This window comes from Haliaeetus leucocephalus, unplaced genomic scaffold (genome assembly GCF_000737465.1).
Source record: "Haliaeetus leucocephalus isolate CR32 unplaced genomic scaffold, Haliaeetus_leucocephalus-4.0 Scaffold351, whole genome shotgun sequence".
In the NCBI taxonomy this organism is placed as follows: Eukaryota; Metazoa; Chordata; class Aves; order Accipitriformes; family Accipitridae; genus Haliaeetus; species Haliaeetus leucocephalus.
In genome coordinates this window covers 515,483-529,250 of record NW_010972787.1, presented here as the reverse complement: position 1 = coordinate 529,250, position 13,768 = coordinate 515,483, and the positions used below count along the sequence as shown (strand labels likewise).

Sequence of the window (13,768 nt, the reverse complement as noted above, 5' to 3'; positions counted from 1 at the left end):
TCATCCTCACATGGACACACACACACGGGAGTACTGCCAGAAGTTTGCAGCATCATCCTCTGCCCTGCACGGCCCTGGTAATTCTCAGCAGGACCTCTCAGCCCAGCTTCGAGGGCTGTGCTTGGAGGGGGACACAGCAGCTGCTCAGGGAACAAAAGCAGATGACCAAGAGGAGTCAGGGTGGGTGGTAAATAGACGCCAAAGAGGGTGGATAGTCTGTCTGACTGCCCAGCTAGTCCGTGGAGGTTTTGCTGCTGGGAGGCTGTGGCAGGAGATGAGACATCTCGCAGGAACGAAACGGGGGTTACGGAGACCACTGCGACATGTGGGGCAGAGCCGCCACAGCCGGGGGCAGACAGGCCAACACAAGCTCCCTGCCAGCTCTCAGACCACCGCCAGCCCCTCGCTGGGGAGGACCACAGGTGTTCTGCTGGGCTGCTCCAGAGCAGGTGTTGCCTGTCAAATGGGCAGTAATGCACAATAACACACAGCAGACTAGGAAAACGGGGAGGCAGGGGGCTGAGAGAAGGAGTGTGTGTGGGGGTATTTTAGATGATTTACCATAAAGGATCAAACACTGAGCTTTGTATTTCCCTAATAAAACACTCAGCATGTGATTTTGCGGTGTTACTTGTTCCTGCAGAAGCTGTGGCTGCTGCAGCCACACACATTAACTGAACACAGAATGGATGCTAACATCGCTGCAGAGCTAAATAGACAAGCTCATATTTTCACTTAGTTGAGAAGAACTGCCCCTCTTAATGCTTCATGACTTGACTGACAGAAAGAAAATTTCAGTGTCTGTGCAGGCAGTCAGGAGTAGATGGGGAAAATGATTAATATTTACAATACAGAGGAGAATATTTAGGTGAGATATTGAATATTACCCACCAGAAATGTGAGTGTGAATTGTTGTTAAATGTCTGAGATCTTATATTATCACAGAGAGAGTCATATTTTGAACATTCAAAATAATTCTGAGTAGCTAATGCAATGAAAGAGCATATATTAAGCCCACAGTCTTGCAAAATGGCCAATCACACTTGTCAAATAACCAGAGAGGATTCGATCAAATTTTGGAAAAGACCAAATGACTGCGTTGGCTCTTGCTGCTGTGGCAGCCCTGGGGGACAACTGCACATGCCTGTCCCCCATGGCTGCACCCACAGGATAGGAACAGCCACTCCAGAGCAGGCTACCACTGATGGCCAGGAGAGGACATCTCCCCATGGCCAAAGCTACCCAAAGCCATCTCTGAGTGGCCCAGCCAGACTTCACTAGGCAGGACAAGACACTGGCCACTTCCCACCCCAATGTCTCACCCCTTCTGGCTTCGCTCTCCTTGGTGTTTCCTTACTCCTCGTCCTGCCAAAGATCTCCCAGCGCTTGCTTTTTTTTTTCTGTGCTGTTTGTCTCTATGCAGACCCCATACTGCTGCAGGCACCACTGTCAGGGGCTTCGGCATCCTCCCAGTGCCCTCCCTGAGCAGAGCACTACTACTACTACTATCCAGGCTCCACCAGGGTGGGATTGTGGCAGCGGCTCAGCCCCGGGCAGAGGGGGTTTGCAGCAGGCTGAAGGTGGCCAAGTCCTGCACTCCCATCCTTCACTTCCACCACGTGAAATAGAGGATAGAAACAAGAACCTTGGATGCTTAGCAGGGTAAACTCAGTGAGGGGGGGGGAGAGAGAGCTTAATGCAGAATTTTACCCTCCCTTGATTTTATTTAGCAAGTTTCTGGAGGAGAGCTGCTCTTTTAGCCAGGCAGTTCTGCAACACTATCAGCTTGGTATTGTTTATGCCGAAATTAGGTGCTGAAGAAGCAAATCAGTTTGCAAAAAATGTATCAGTATTTACAAGAAAAGGCAAAAGAGTAAATGGGCTTAATTAGTCACTAGACAAGGAACTAGATTAGTGCATTCTTACATATATTTAAGAAATGCAAGCTCTTCATCCTACCCAGTGCACTTGATTCCTTATGCTGGAGAACTCATCATTATGAAGACGACTGTTTGAACAGCTGCATGGGTCAAGGACGATCTATCCCAGCAGCCACAGCCGCAGAGAAGATGCTGGACAAGAACATCGCCTGAAGGAAGGCAGTGGTGGAGCCTTTCCCCTGCATGCTGAGTTTCCCCAACATGCTGATCCCTTGCAATTCCCTCCACTGGCTTTCTGCTAGGTGTAAGATTAGGAAAACAAACTTATGGAGTTTAAAAAAAGAAAAAGTTGTCAGTGAGGGTGTAGGCTTGAAAGAAAGCTCCTGGCCCAGCCCCTGACATCCTCATGTCACCTCGTCACTGCCTTACATTGCACACACAGGTTTTCCAAGGGACATCAGCCAGAGCCCTGCACTTGTTAGGGACTGTTTCTCCCCTGTGATAGGGGAGAGAGGGTTTTGGCAAGAGCTTGCCAAAGACAAGCTTAATAGCTCCCTACAAGGCTATCAGATGTTCTTACTTTCCTGATGCAGGATGGAGAGATTTACAGAAGAAAACTCTAAAAATAGTCAGCTAAAGGCAAATATCATTTTTTATCTCTTAAGAGGAAGAAAGGGGCTCGCGTGCACTGCTCTGTGTGTTTCAGACAGTGTTAGAGTGAAACGGGATGTTTGCTGCTCACTGTAACCTTGTTGGTTATTTACTATTATGTTTCTTAAACGCATCCGAGATCTCCATCACACAACCATCCCTGTAGGTCAGGACCACTGAGGGCAGGTTGAAGCAGCATCCATGTAGGAATTGTGCCATTTACCATGACCTGGGAATTGCGAGCAGGACATCTGGTTTCCTTTCAGGGAACAAGACCCATCTGCAAGCTGACTTGCAGTCATCTGAGTGTGCGATTTTGTGTGGGATAACACCAAATCATTTACTGAATTGCCAGCATTTCTCTGCTTTCTCTGCACCCACTTATGACCATTTCAGCCAAACCCAATCAGGTTAGGGTTGCACAGACACTCTTGAGTGTTTGTTAAAAGGAAAAAAACTAAATTATTGGGAAGTTGATACAGGGTAACACTCACATGGGGAATCAAATCTCCCAACTGGATGATCACCTGCTGTCTGGTGGCAACAAGTCTCCATTGGAAGGGTCCTTGCGGCAGCACCTTCAGCTGGATCTGGAGAGACTCATCAAAGCACTCTTTTGCTCACTTCTTGGCATCCAATTAGTCTTGGTCCTGTGACCATCCTTCCACATGCCTAATTCACTGTTATTGATGTACCTTAACTACATAGGAAACACCCTTTAAATACCTTAACTACGTACAAAAGACTGTCTTGTGTGACCACTTTTGCATGAACAGTTTCTATTGACTATTTACAAATGTCTTAACTGCACACAATGGCCTAGGCAGGTCTCTGGGACACTTCACCCAGGATGTTAATGTGGGCATAGAAACTCGACTGGACACAGCTGGAGTTGCCTTAGGGAAAATTTCTAGCGCTGCCCAAAATTCCCACCTGGAGTCAAATACTGAATTGTGAAGGTTCAAGTCAATCGTCTCATTTCAAGTCAGCCCATGGGCTCCAGCCACTCCATCACCTCATCGCTGCAGAGCACGGCCTGGGGGTGCCTGGACCACCCAAGGAACAAACCACTTAACGCGCTGGGTGTGCATACCTGCACAACCCTGACACCCAATGTGATGGTCATGGTCATCTTACAACTTAAGCCCCATAACTCTTGTCACCTTAGTCAGAAATGGCTCCATGGAGGGCTTAAGAGGCTTTTCACCACCTCTCATGTTACTCACAAAAGCAGCTACCTATGAGAGAGCAGGGTATCTGCGAGACTTTAGCTGCTGTGCCAGTCTGCCCAGGGCTGGAAGCTGGGGCAGAGCTCACACTGGCTCAGATCCACGGCAAGGCACACTCACCCACCCCTGATCAGCCCTTTTATTGACAAGTCAGGGCATTAATTTGAAGCACATCAGCAAGTTTCTGAGTGCAACTGAGAGGATACTGGAATAGACTCACCTCATTGCTAGGGGAAATGATTCACATTAGAATCTGCTTTAAGAAGGGAACACAAAGTTCTCTTAAAAACAAAACCAAATTCCAGTGTTTTCCGCAAAGGCCTGGTAACATCTACAAATAAATAAAATCTGTACTCGGGGCAATAGCATAAAAAACCTGTAACCTGCTGAGATGCAATTTGTAAGACATTTGTGGTGACTAGCAAGCTTAAATTAGTTCCTAAGCTATATTCATTAGCTTTCCCTGAGCTCATGGAATAACAAGTTGCATTTCAGTATAATCAAATGCAGTTGGTGGGAAGGATCACATGAGTATGGCCATTAAACAGGCAGATTGGAGGAACAATTTCACTTCCTTATGAAGTGCACCACAATGTATATATGATAGACTTGCAAAGAAATGGGACAAATTCCACTTCACCTTAATAAGTGTGATAAGCTCAAGCACATCAACACCGGTAACAGCAAATTCAATTTATAGCCTGTACTTACGCATGGCTTTTTTGTAACAGCTTAGGTTTAGCATCAGAGGGACAAGCTGTGCATGACAGAGAGGACTTCTGTAGCCCCAGAGAGGCCATAGCCAGGAATATTATCATCCTCCAGGATCCCATACGTGATTAGGAAAACAATGCTCATTAGTTTCCTCTTAATGCAGCTGAAACCTCAGCACGGCTACTTCTCAACTCAAAAGGATTTAAAAAACTGCTTAACAAAACTAATATAGTTTAATTAAACTTATCTATATTTTATACACAAAACATCTCAGACAATGTGCAAAACTCATAGATAGCATCTACCCAAGAGATTCCACTCCTGGGTAAATCCGCTAGCTGATAGCCCAGTGTAATTTAAGCAATCATTTTTACATGACTGAATCTGATGAATAGCTTTCTTTGCGAAAAATGGCTTCTGGCCAGACATGGACAAAAATAGGCAATGCACAAGGCATTCTTGGAACAGACTGACATCTCTCTACTGATTTAATTGTAGCAATACCTCCTAACAGGCCTGAAAAGAATCTTCTGCATTAGGCTTTCTAATTCATTGATATTCTTGACTGACTCATTTGCCTTTGAAGTTTGGGGAGTACTTAATTACAAAAGTGTTCACATGGTATAGACTAAAGCCTTGATAGCAAGTTTTATGATTTACAAAGATGACAGCAATGCAATTTTCTGGCATCTAGTTCCACCTTTTAAAGATAAAACTTGCAGATCCTTCTGAGAATAAAATATTAATTTGAAAGGATGAGACTAAATTCAGAGAAGCTGCAAACACCAGAGACGAGAACAATAAAACAAAAAAATCTAATGAAATATCATCCAAAACTGAAGGTAATAGTCTTTTCTTACTAAAACTATTGATTGGAAATTGTATTTCTCTTGGAGTTAAGATGTATTCTGGATCTTCTAGCTTGAAGTACACCAGGTGCAAGGTTTGGCTATGCTCTGCTCAAGGTCCCTATCAAATTAATAGCAAAAGCAGCTGCTGCACAAGAAAGTGTTACTGTCCTTCAGGTGCCTGTTACCAGCCCTCTGCCCAGTTAGCAAAATGGATGGCGTAAGGATTCGACTGTTTCAGGACAGAACCAACCAGCCTAATTTAAACCTCAGGTTATTAGTCAGAGGAAGGTTACAGCTGGGGCAGTGACCTCCAGCATAAACGCAGCAACATCCTCAACCACAGTGGCCATTTCTGCAGCAGCAGCCTACCATAGCTTAGCATCCTTGCTACAAGGCATACTCATCCTCTCACAAGAAATAAGCATCAATCAGGTCAAACTAGAGAGCAGCACGATAAGGAAAAATACCCATTTGCAACCTTTACTAAGAGACATTTTCTTGCTGTGTTTTCTATCAGTTTTATCGTATGTATCCAGGATTATAGGAACCCACAGGGTCACTTCAGTATCTTCAGATCTTGTACTATTTTTTATAGTCTGAATTGAATGTTCTCTACCACAGCTCTCTGTTTTTTAATGTTTCGCTTCAGGCATTTCTCTCTTTCTATGAGTGTGGCCAGACAGCAGGACACACCAGTCAGTGCTCTAGCTGGACTCAGTTCCTCCAGTTCCAGGAGGAATAAACATTATTTTTTATTTCTATTCATATAATATTTTTTTAAATACATTTAAAATGTTAAATATTAATTTGCAAGCACTTATTCTAGAGCCTAAATTTCTTACACTCTTCACACAACTTAATGTGCTGCATCAATAAGGTCTTTACAAAGTGAACATCTAACAGAAATTTCTATGATGCTGAGGCAGAACAGTATCTTTGCAAGGACACATTTTATATGCCTCTTGAAAATACTGCAAGCTGGACACCTTCAGTAGTTAGCATATTTAGCGTCAGTCTACTTAGCTAATCTAAAAAACCCAAACTCTTCAACGCTCTCATGACTTTTACCTGACTTCCAGTTTCCATCCAAAAGAGGCTTCAAATTGTAATAAATTATAATAAATTATCAAGTAAACAAATGTCTCTATTATTTTGTATGCAACAAAGAGAAAATTTGACTCTGAATAAAAGCCCATTAAATTATACTATTATACAAATGCCTAATGTGTATCTTCAGAATTAGCTAAATGTACTAGATTTAGTCTTAATGCTATACCCAGCTATAAATCAACACACTGGAACCATTCTAGCAGCAGAAGGAAATTAACCACTATTAACACGAAGTACAAATGCAAACCAATATGAAAATTCATTATTTAAAACAAGATTTCCTGCTTGGCAATTTAAGAATGTCTCCTGGCCAATGGCCTTGGAAAATACTCACCACCATACTCAGACCTTGCTACCCCTGCTAAAGGAATCCCCGAAGGGGACATTCCCTCCCCTCCTTGTGGAGGGCTGCAGCCTACAGGGGTGAGAAGAAGCCTGAAAGCCATCCCAGGGTGCTCACAGCACCAGACACCATGACACCTGAAGGTTAGTGTCCTGCACAGAAGGCAGTTCAGATGCCAAGTAGGAGGCTACTCTTGTTAAATCACAAGTGATTTAGCAGTTGTGGATTCAACTACATAAAGTCATCAATGAAGTCTTTGATTACAGGCAAGCCAAATGATGTCCACACTTCCACTCCTCCTATATAAAGCCGGGATTATAATACATGTGAAGTACAAACTTGCAAAAGCTTGGGATTTGCTCTGATGCTACAGCAGCACATGCTGTACCTGGGACCAGGAGAAAGGGAGATGATGGGTGGCATTCCCAGCTGGCCCCACTCCACCTGCCCGTTACCCCTGGACACACATACCAGGTCTTTTGGCAGCAGGTTGAGAGGTCCATGGGTGTGAAATGCAAACAAGCTCCCTGGAAAACACCCTTCAGTCAAGTCAATCCTTGCATTTCTGACCTTAATATTTGTTCTGTGTGCTTTGCACTTCTTTTCTTACTCCAGAAGCACAGCTAAAAGCAGGGCTGGTGAAGAGCCTTCTAAACCAGATCTACAGCTGACTGGAATGATAAGCCAGAACCACAGCCACTGCCTCAAAATGCTGAATGCTGGCTTTTTTTGTCTTGCTCTTTCTAGCACGCACAGTGTTCCCAGTTCTTAGATACACTCGTCACGTGGAGCATCTGCCTTAAGCCTCTTCCCTCTACTTTTTCACAAGGCTCCATTCTTGTGGGAGTCACACTCTAGATATACACCATCCCCTCAAGGACAGCCACATTCGAAGTAGATGGGCAAACTTCGCAAAGATTCAAGAAACAATGGCTCTCTATCAGACAACACAAATATATTAGAAACTCCATTATCCCAAAACACAAAAATAAGAGCACTTGAAAAATTATTTTACACAGACAATGAAAACATCATAAGAATAGAAGCGTAACACAATCCTTCCAATATGCATAATTTCATTTTTAGTCTTACTGCTCAGTGGCTAAGAATACTTCTCTCACACCCCAGCATAAAAATGAGAATATTCCAGTAAGAAACGGTAAATCTTTTTGGTTTTTACTTACTTACCCCAACAAACTATGTTCAACCTTCTCAGAGCAAAGATTTGAGTTGAGAGACATAAGGTGATGTACAAGACAACCGATCACCACAAAGTACACTATGAATACCTCTGAATAAGATGTATATACCACCCTATGTATTATCATCTACCTACAGCTCATCTTTGAATACCTTTCTGCTGTTGGTGCTCCTTGCACTGAAGTTTACCACTTTCCTTCACAACTGCAGGAGCAGGACCTCTGTTATCGCAGTGCAGAGGCATTTGTTGACACTGCTCATCACATTCACTGCAGCTGTTCACACGATGGAGCCTAAGCACCGTCACAACAGCATCACAGCGGATCCTACTTCATTAACAGATTCATCAGCGATGCTACCCCCAGATCACAGTATTTTCCAGTCCCACTGTGGCTCCGTAGACTAAACAACACTGTGCATCAGCTGCCAAGCAGGTCCCATCTTTCATGTTGAGCTGTTTGTGAAACTCGATCATTTCTTCTCATTCCACATTGTCAGGAAGGACCAGATGGCAGATGTGCTCTGCCTATAATAATGTTTTTATGATACCCTGCCTGCTGGCAGAACAGCAGAAGCAACATTTGGAGACAAGAATTTGCAGTATATTTTCAGTTTTGGGTAACTGAGCTAAAAGATAGCATGGGGTGCAGGGGGAGGAAGAAAGGCTTGTACTGAATTGGTCCTGATAGATTTCTGTAACAAACAAAAAAAAAATGGAAAAAGTGATATTGAAAAAAAGGAGTATTTACTTTAATATGTTCTTCATATAGGTGATGGGAAGACCAAACAGAGACAACTTTTTGAGACAATGTGTACTTTATAATTCGGTGAAGGGAAGCAACAGAGGAAAGCCCTCAGGCATTTGTACCTACTCAGTGTTTTACTCTCTATTTTGCCATGTAAACTTCACTAAGACACGGGTCTGCTGAAAACTGACAATCATCGCTTTACATGCTTGTCTGCTGTCAAAAAACTTGTGTCAGCAAACAAAACACTGGATTTTCCTGCTCTCCTTCGTTTTCTTGCACAGCAGCCTTCCCTTTGCCTAGGTCACTTTGGAGATGTGTAAAACTCTCAGCAGTTTTCATCTTTCTCCATATTGCCTGCAAGGGTTTACCATGCTTTTTTCTGAACGATGTGCCAATATCCTTGAGGGGGTAGTCAAGAATGCAAGCAAGAAGACGGCGAATTTGGCTCATAGCTGGCATTTGGGTGGAAGAAAGAGAAGAAAATCTATTCAAATAACTAAGAACTTGGTATTAATATTTTGTTTTGCTTCAGAAAGAATGTCTGCTTCTTCCCTTCCCTGGGAAAAGGACTCACATAGCATATGTGTTGCTCTTCATCGAGGTGCAGCAGTTATGGGTAAGCATGCACAAGATCTGCAACAAACAACCATGGTTTGATGGGATGAAACTTGAAAATATGCTCAACAATAAATTATTTTTCTTCATTATATTTGGTCATAACAAAAAAAAGTAGCTCCCTTCCAGTTTTAAGTCTGCCACAAAATCTACCTTGTAACCAATTTTACCAGGCAGTGGTATGCTCTACCTTTTTGTGGCATCACTGTGTTCTCATTCATATGGTATTCAAATGTAGGGTTCAGTTTTAGCTTCTAAAAGTGGTTTTCTGAATTGCCTAACACCAGTGACAGAATCATAATAGAAATGGTAACTGAAGGATAAATAAATGCTTTCATAAGAAAGCTGAAAGAGACACCAAAATTTTACACCAAGGCTCAGAAATTTTTATTTAAATATTTTTAAAATATGTGCATGATACATAGACGAAAAAATGCATTTTATTTTTAAGTAATATGATTTGAGCTGCCAACAGTATTTCTTCTTTAATAATTTTAGTACACATTTATCTTATAAAATAACAAACCTGACACAGTCAAGAAAGGAGCATCCTGTTTTATTTAAAGCAAGATGAAAATAAAAAAAGATAATTGTTTCAGAACTTGGAGATTTTAAATTATGAATGTGTTACTGCAAAATGACATCTGGGGATTTAGGTTCTAAAGTTCATTTAGAAAGCCTTATAAATCAAACGAAATATTGTCTATAATCTATGAGCCAATCTAAAGCAATCCCATTGCACATGGAACTCATTTATCTATGTCTACTGGTACCCAGCTGCCCAGATGCCAAATTCATTTTGTGTAGACTACTGACAAAATTGTGGAGATGTCTCAGAAAAGAAAACGTGCAGAAAAATAATTAGCTGCTGAGCAGATGTAGTACAAGCTCTTCATCCTCTGCCAGAGAAAGCCCAGTATCTAATGGCAAATAGGGGTCCTCCTCTTGGCTGAATTTCACCTTCTTTCTTTTCAGAGGCATTTCTTCTGCTGTGGTACTATTGCTATAGCTTCTTTTCTTTCTTCCACTCTTCTCCTCCAGTTCACTGCAGAAACAAATCAATTACTCTTTTTTACAACTGTGGTGATCAATATCATCATGTAATCAAACAATTCATTTTAAACAAAGCAAATTTATGTCAAGATAAGAGCAAACAAAATTACAATTCAGAAGGGTGAAGCAATAGAAGCTGATGAACTCTGAATATCTAAATTAGAACTGCTTTCAGGCCAAGGTGGTGGTGGAGGTTCTGCAGTCTTAATTGATTACAGTGTATCAAGATATTGCTATCAGTCTTACCTAATATTTGCTGCCTTATAGAGTGACAGACAACTCGACAAAACTGATTTAGTGATGTCAGTGGACCTTGACATGCATTCAAGATGTTGTTTAAAATAAATATGCGACAAAAATAAAATAAAAATACGTGAACTGTCATTTCATTGACGAATCCTTCACTTAATACAGTTTTGATTTGGGTCCATCTCATTCAAGCACTCTTTCCCCTTCTTTCAGAAGCTTTCCTTGGAAGCTATTAACCACCTCTTTGCCATGACAGGAAGAGAAAAACCCAAACCCAGTTATTTTCCCTGGTGAATTCCTTTTTCTTCTGCTGCTTTTCTTAAGACTTGAATGAATTGCCTTTTGCAGCCTTCAATTTGGACAAAATGGCTACATATTTGCTTTAATACTTTGACTTCTGTCACATGGCCACATGACAGTAACAGGAGGAAAGCCCAAGCTTTCATGTATCTTCATGTGGTTTTTGTCCATAACGTAGAAAATTTGCTATAAATCATCTTATCTAAGATTAAAATAATCTAATGTAACAAAATCTGTTCTAAGATATAATATCCATGTACCAGGTTATAGACAGCTGGTTGTCCTATGCTGCAGGGTAGAATTCATACCAAAAAAAGCAGAATGCCACCTCTTGCATCCCAAGTCATTCTCTCCAAACAAATTAACTCAAACCAAACAGCATTCTCAGTTTTTCATATTTGTATTTTAAAGAATATAACAAAAATAAAAATGGAACTTCAAAGACTGAGTTTAGGCTTTTCTAAAATAGATGGTTAAGGTCAGATTTTCAATTGAAAATTGGCAAATTTCTACCCAGAAAATTCAATATACTTAAAAAAAAACAGTTTCAACAAGAATTTTTTTAATTGCCTTAATTTTTATAATTGCTTAAGTGTAAATGTAATGTTTGTGAAATATTTCATTCGGAAATATTGTTTAGAGACTTAACAATTAGAAACAGCAGTTATAAAAATTACCTCAAATTGGGGAACACTGTCCTTTGAACGAACACAGCACAGGAACCCAATGCCCAATTCAAACCACCTTCAGCTGCCCACCTTGTTCTTCCATTAAGAGGACTAGTTACAGTCTGTGAAACGCTGGTTTCACCACTCACTGGAAATCAGCCTAACCCAAACATTAACCCCAAAACACAGCAGTTTTCAAGAAGTTTCTGAGAGCCTTACAAGAGGGATTGGCAGCACAACACTTCCTCCTCTTCCTGGCTCATACACTGTGCTTTCTGGCTGCCTGTCCATTGAGATGAAGGAGTAACATGAGATCTGATGGCCTTGCACTGGACTGCGCATGTGTTACGTGTGTCCCTCTCTCGTCCATGACACCTTTCATGGAAGAACAGTGCCAACTCCTGCCTACTCATTACAGCACACAGAGAGAGGAGAGAAATCCTATGAGAAACACCTTGCATTCCCACAATTAAAACAAACAAAGCACCCTACCTTTATATTGTCCTTCCCTGCCTATCCAAAAGAAATAGTGTAAAGCAACCTGATCTAGTGAGAAATGTCCCTGCCTACGGCAGGAGAGTTGGACTAGATGATTTTTAAAGGTCCCTTCCAATCCAAACCATTGTATGATTCTATGAATAGCTGATGACTGTGCACCAAGTACTTTTCCTAAAATTGGGACATTTCAAAGGATATAGCAACTTTGCCAGCTTTGAGCTGTCATTCCCATGGGGGTGGCTTTTCAGTGCTTGCTACCAATTTATTTTATTCCTTTTCTGGGGAAAGGACTCTATTTCTCTCTGTAGTGCTTAAGATACTCCATAAATGCTGAAGCTATACTGACAGTAAATAAAAATACTTTAAAGCCCTAAGACTTCTTACTTTTCCAAGTGGCCAGTGTGGGTTTGGGCTGGAGTTTCATGGTGTTTGCTTTGATCAGGATGGAGTATAGGGGTTCGCTTTAGAAGTGTAAGGCTGAAACCTCATTAAGTAAAAGTATTTCAGCTTGTTTGCAAAAGAGCCAGTTATTTCCGGCATTTAAATGGACTCTGAAGACCAGTTTGCATTCATAATTGACTAATGCTTCATCTAGTACATTAGGTGAAAACATCTTAGCAATTAAAACAATGCAGAAATCTCACAAGTTATGAAATAGCAGACTTAAAATACAAAAAATTATACTCATTTTTGGAATTTGAGGCCCAGAGGCCTAGATGTCTGTAAGATATAATATTTAAATATGAAACCCATTCAGAAGGAACTGTGAGATTTCTAATTTTTTCCACAAACAAAACCACATCAACACAATTATGATTAATTTTCATCATAAACTTTGTGGGAAGATTATGCTGAGTCAGGCTGTTTCTTATTATTACTAAGGGATCATGGTGCTTGATTAGTAGTGCATACTAAAGATATACCTACACATTAGCAGGTGTATTTTCACACTAATTTGACCCCTACTGGCGGTAAGCTGGAGAGGTGAATAAGGAGGAATGTATAACACAGAAGCAGCAGCAGCAAAGCCACCGAGCTATGAAGAGAACTAAAGGCTTGTGTTTTCATGATGCACAAAAAGTAGAAGCAAAACAGTATTTGATAAAGGCAACTTAGGAAGGAACACGGAGAGTCATGTGGAACGTGCAAATAAGATGTTAATAATTTTGAGATGCAGAGAGAAGACAGACAGTGCCTGTCCATAGAATGGTTTGGGTTGGAAGGGACCTTTAAAGATCAGCTAGTCCAACCCCCAACCCTGTTCCTCCAGGATGGATTTTTACCAGCGATGGTTTGGGTGGTGTGGAGAGTGGCTGTACTACCCTGGATGAGCAGAGATGTAGCTTTTACAAAGGGTAAAAGTGGCAATTTTAAAAGGAAGCTGGAAAATCACCAGGAGAGACGTCTGGCATCGTGATGCCAGGGGGTATCCTGAACTCCACCTGGGTGCTTTCTCTTAGCTGTTTGGACAGAAAGCTCTTTGGAGGAGACGTAATAGGTGTAATTCTCAGGTGTGCTTGTAAAAGGGCTGACTGTGTGAAAGCAGCTATACAGGGATGATTTCTGCACTTATTGTCAAATGAATTCCTCCTCAGACTCTGTCGACCGAAGGCCTGTCTGTCCACCCTGCAGAGCCAATCTTTTTATCATTGGTCACC

The 13,768-nt window shown here is 41.6% G+C and overlaps 1 protein-coding gene across 1 annotated transcript in view; it reads right to left on the bottom strand.

The window, feature by feature from the left end:
• Positions 1-9,714: 9,714 nt before the first annotated feature.
• The window catches only part of DDX10 (DEAD (Asp-Glu-Ala-Asp) box polypeptide 10), a 193,893-nt gene continuing 189,839 nt past the window's right edge, over positions 9,715-13,768 (bottom strand). Inside the window, exon 18 of the mRNA XM_010572595.1 lies at positions 9,715-10,387. Within this exon, the coding sequence (XP_010570897.1) occupies positions 10,204-10,387 (184 nt within the window). The 3' untranslated portion in view covers positions 9,715-10,203. The remainder of the gene's footprint in view (positions 10,388-13,768) is intronic.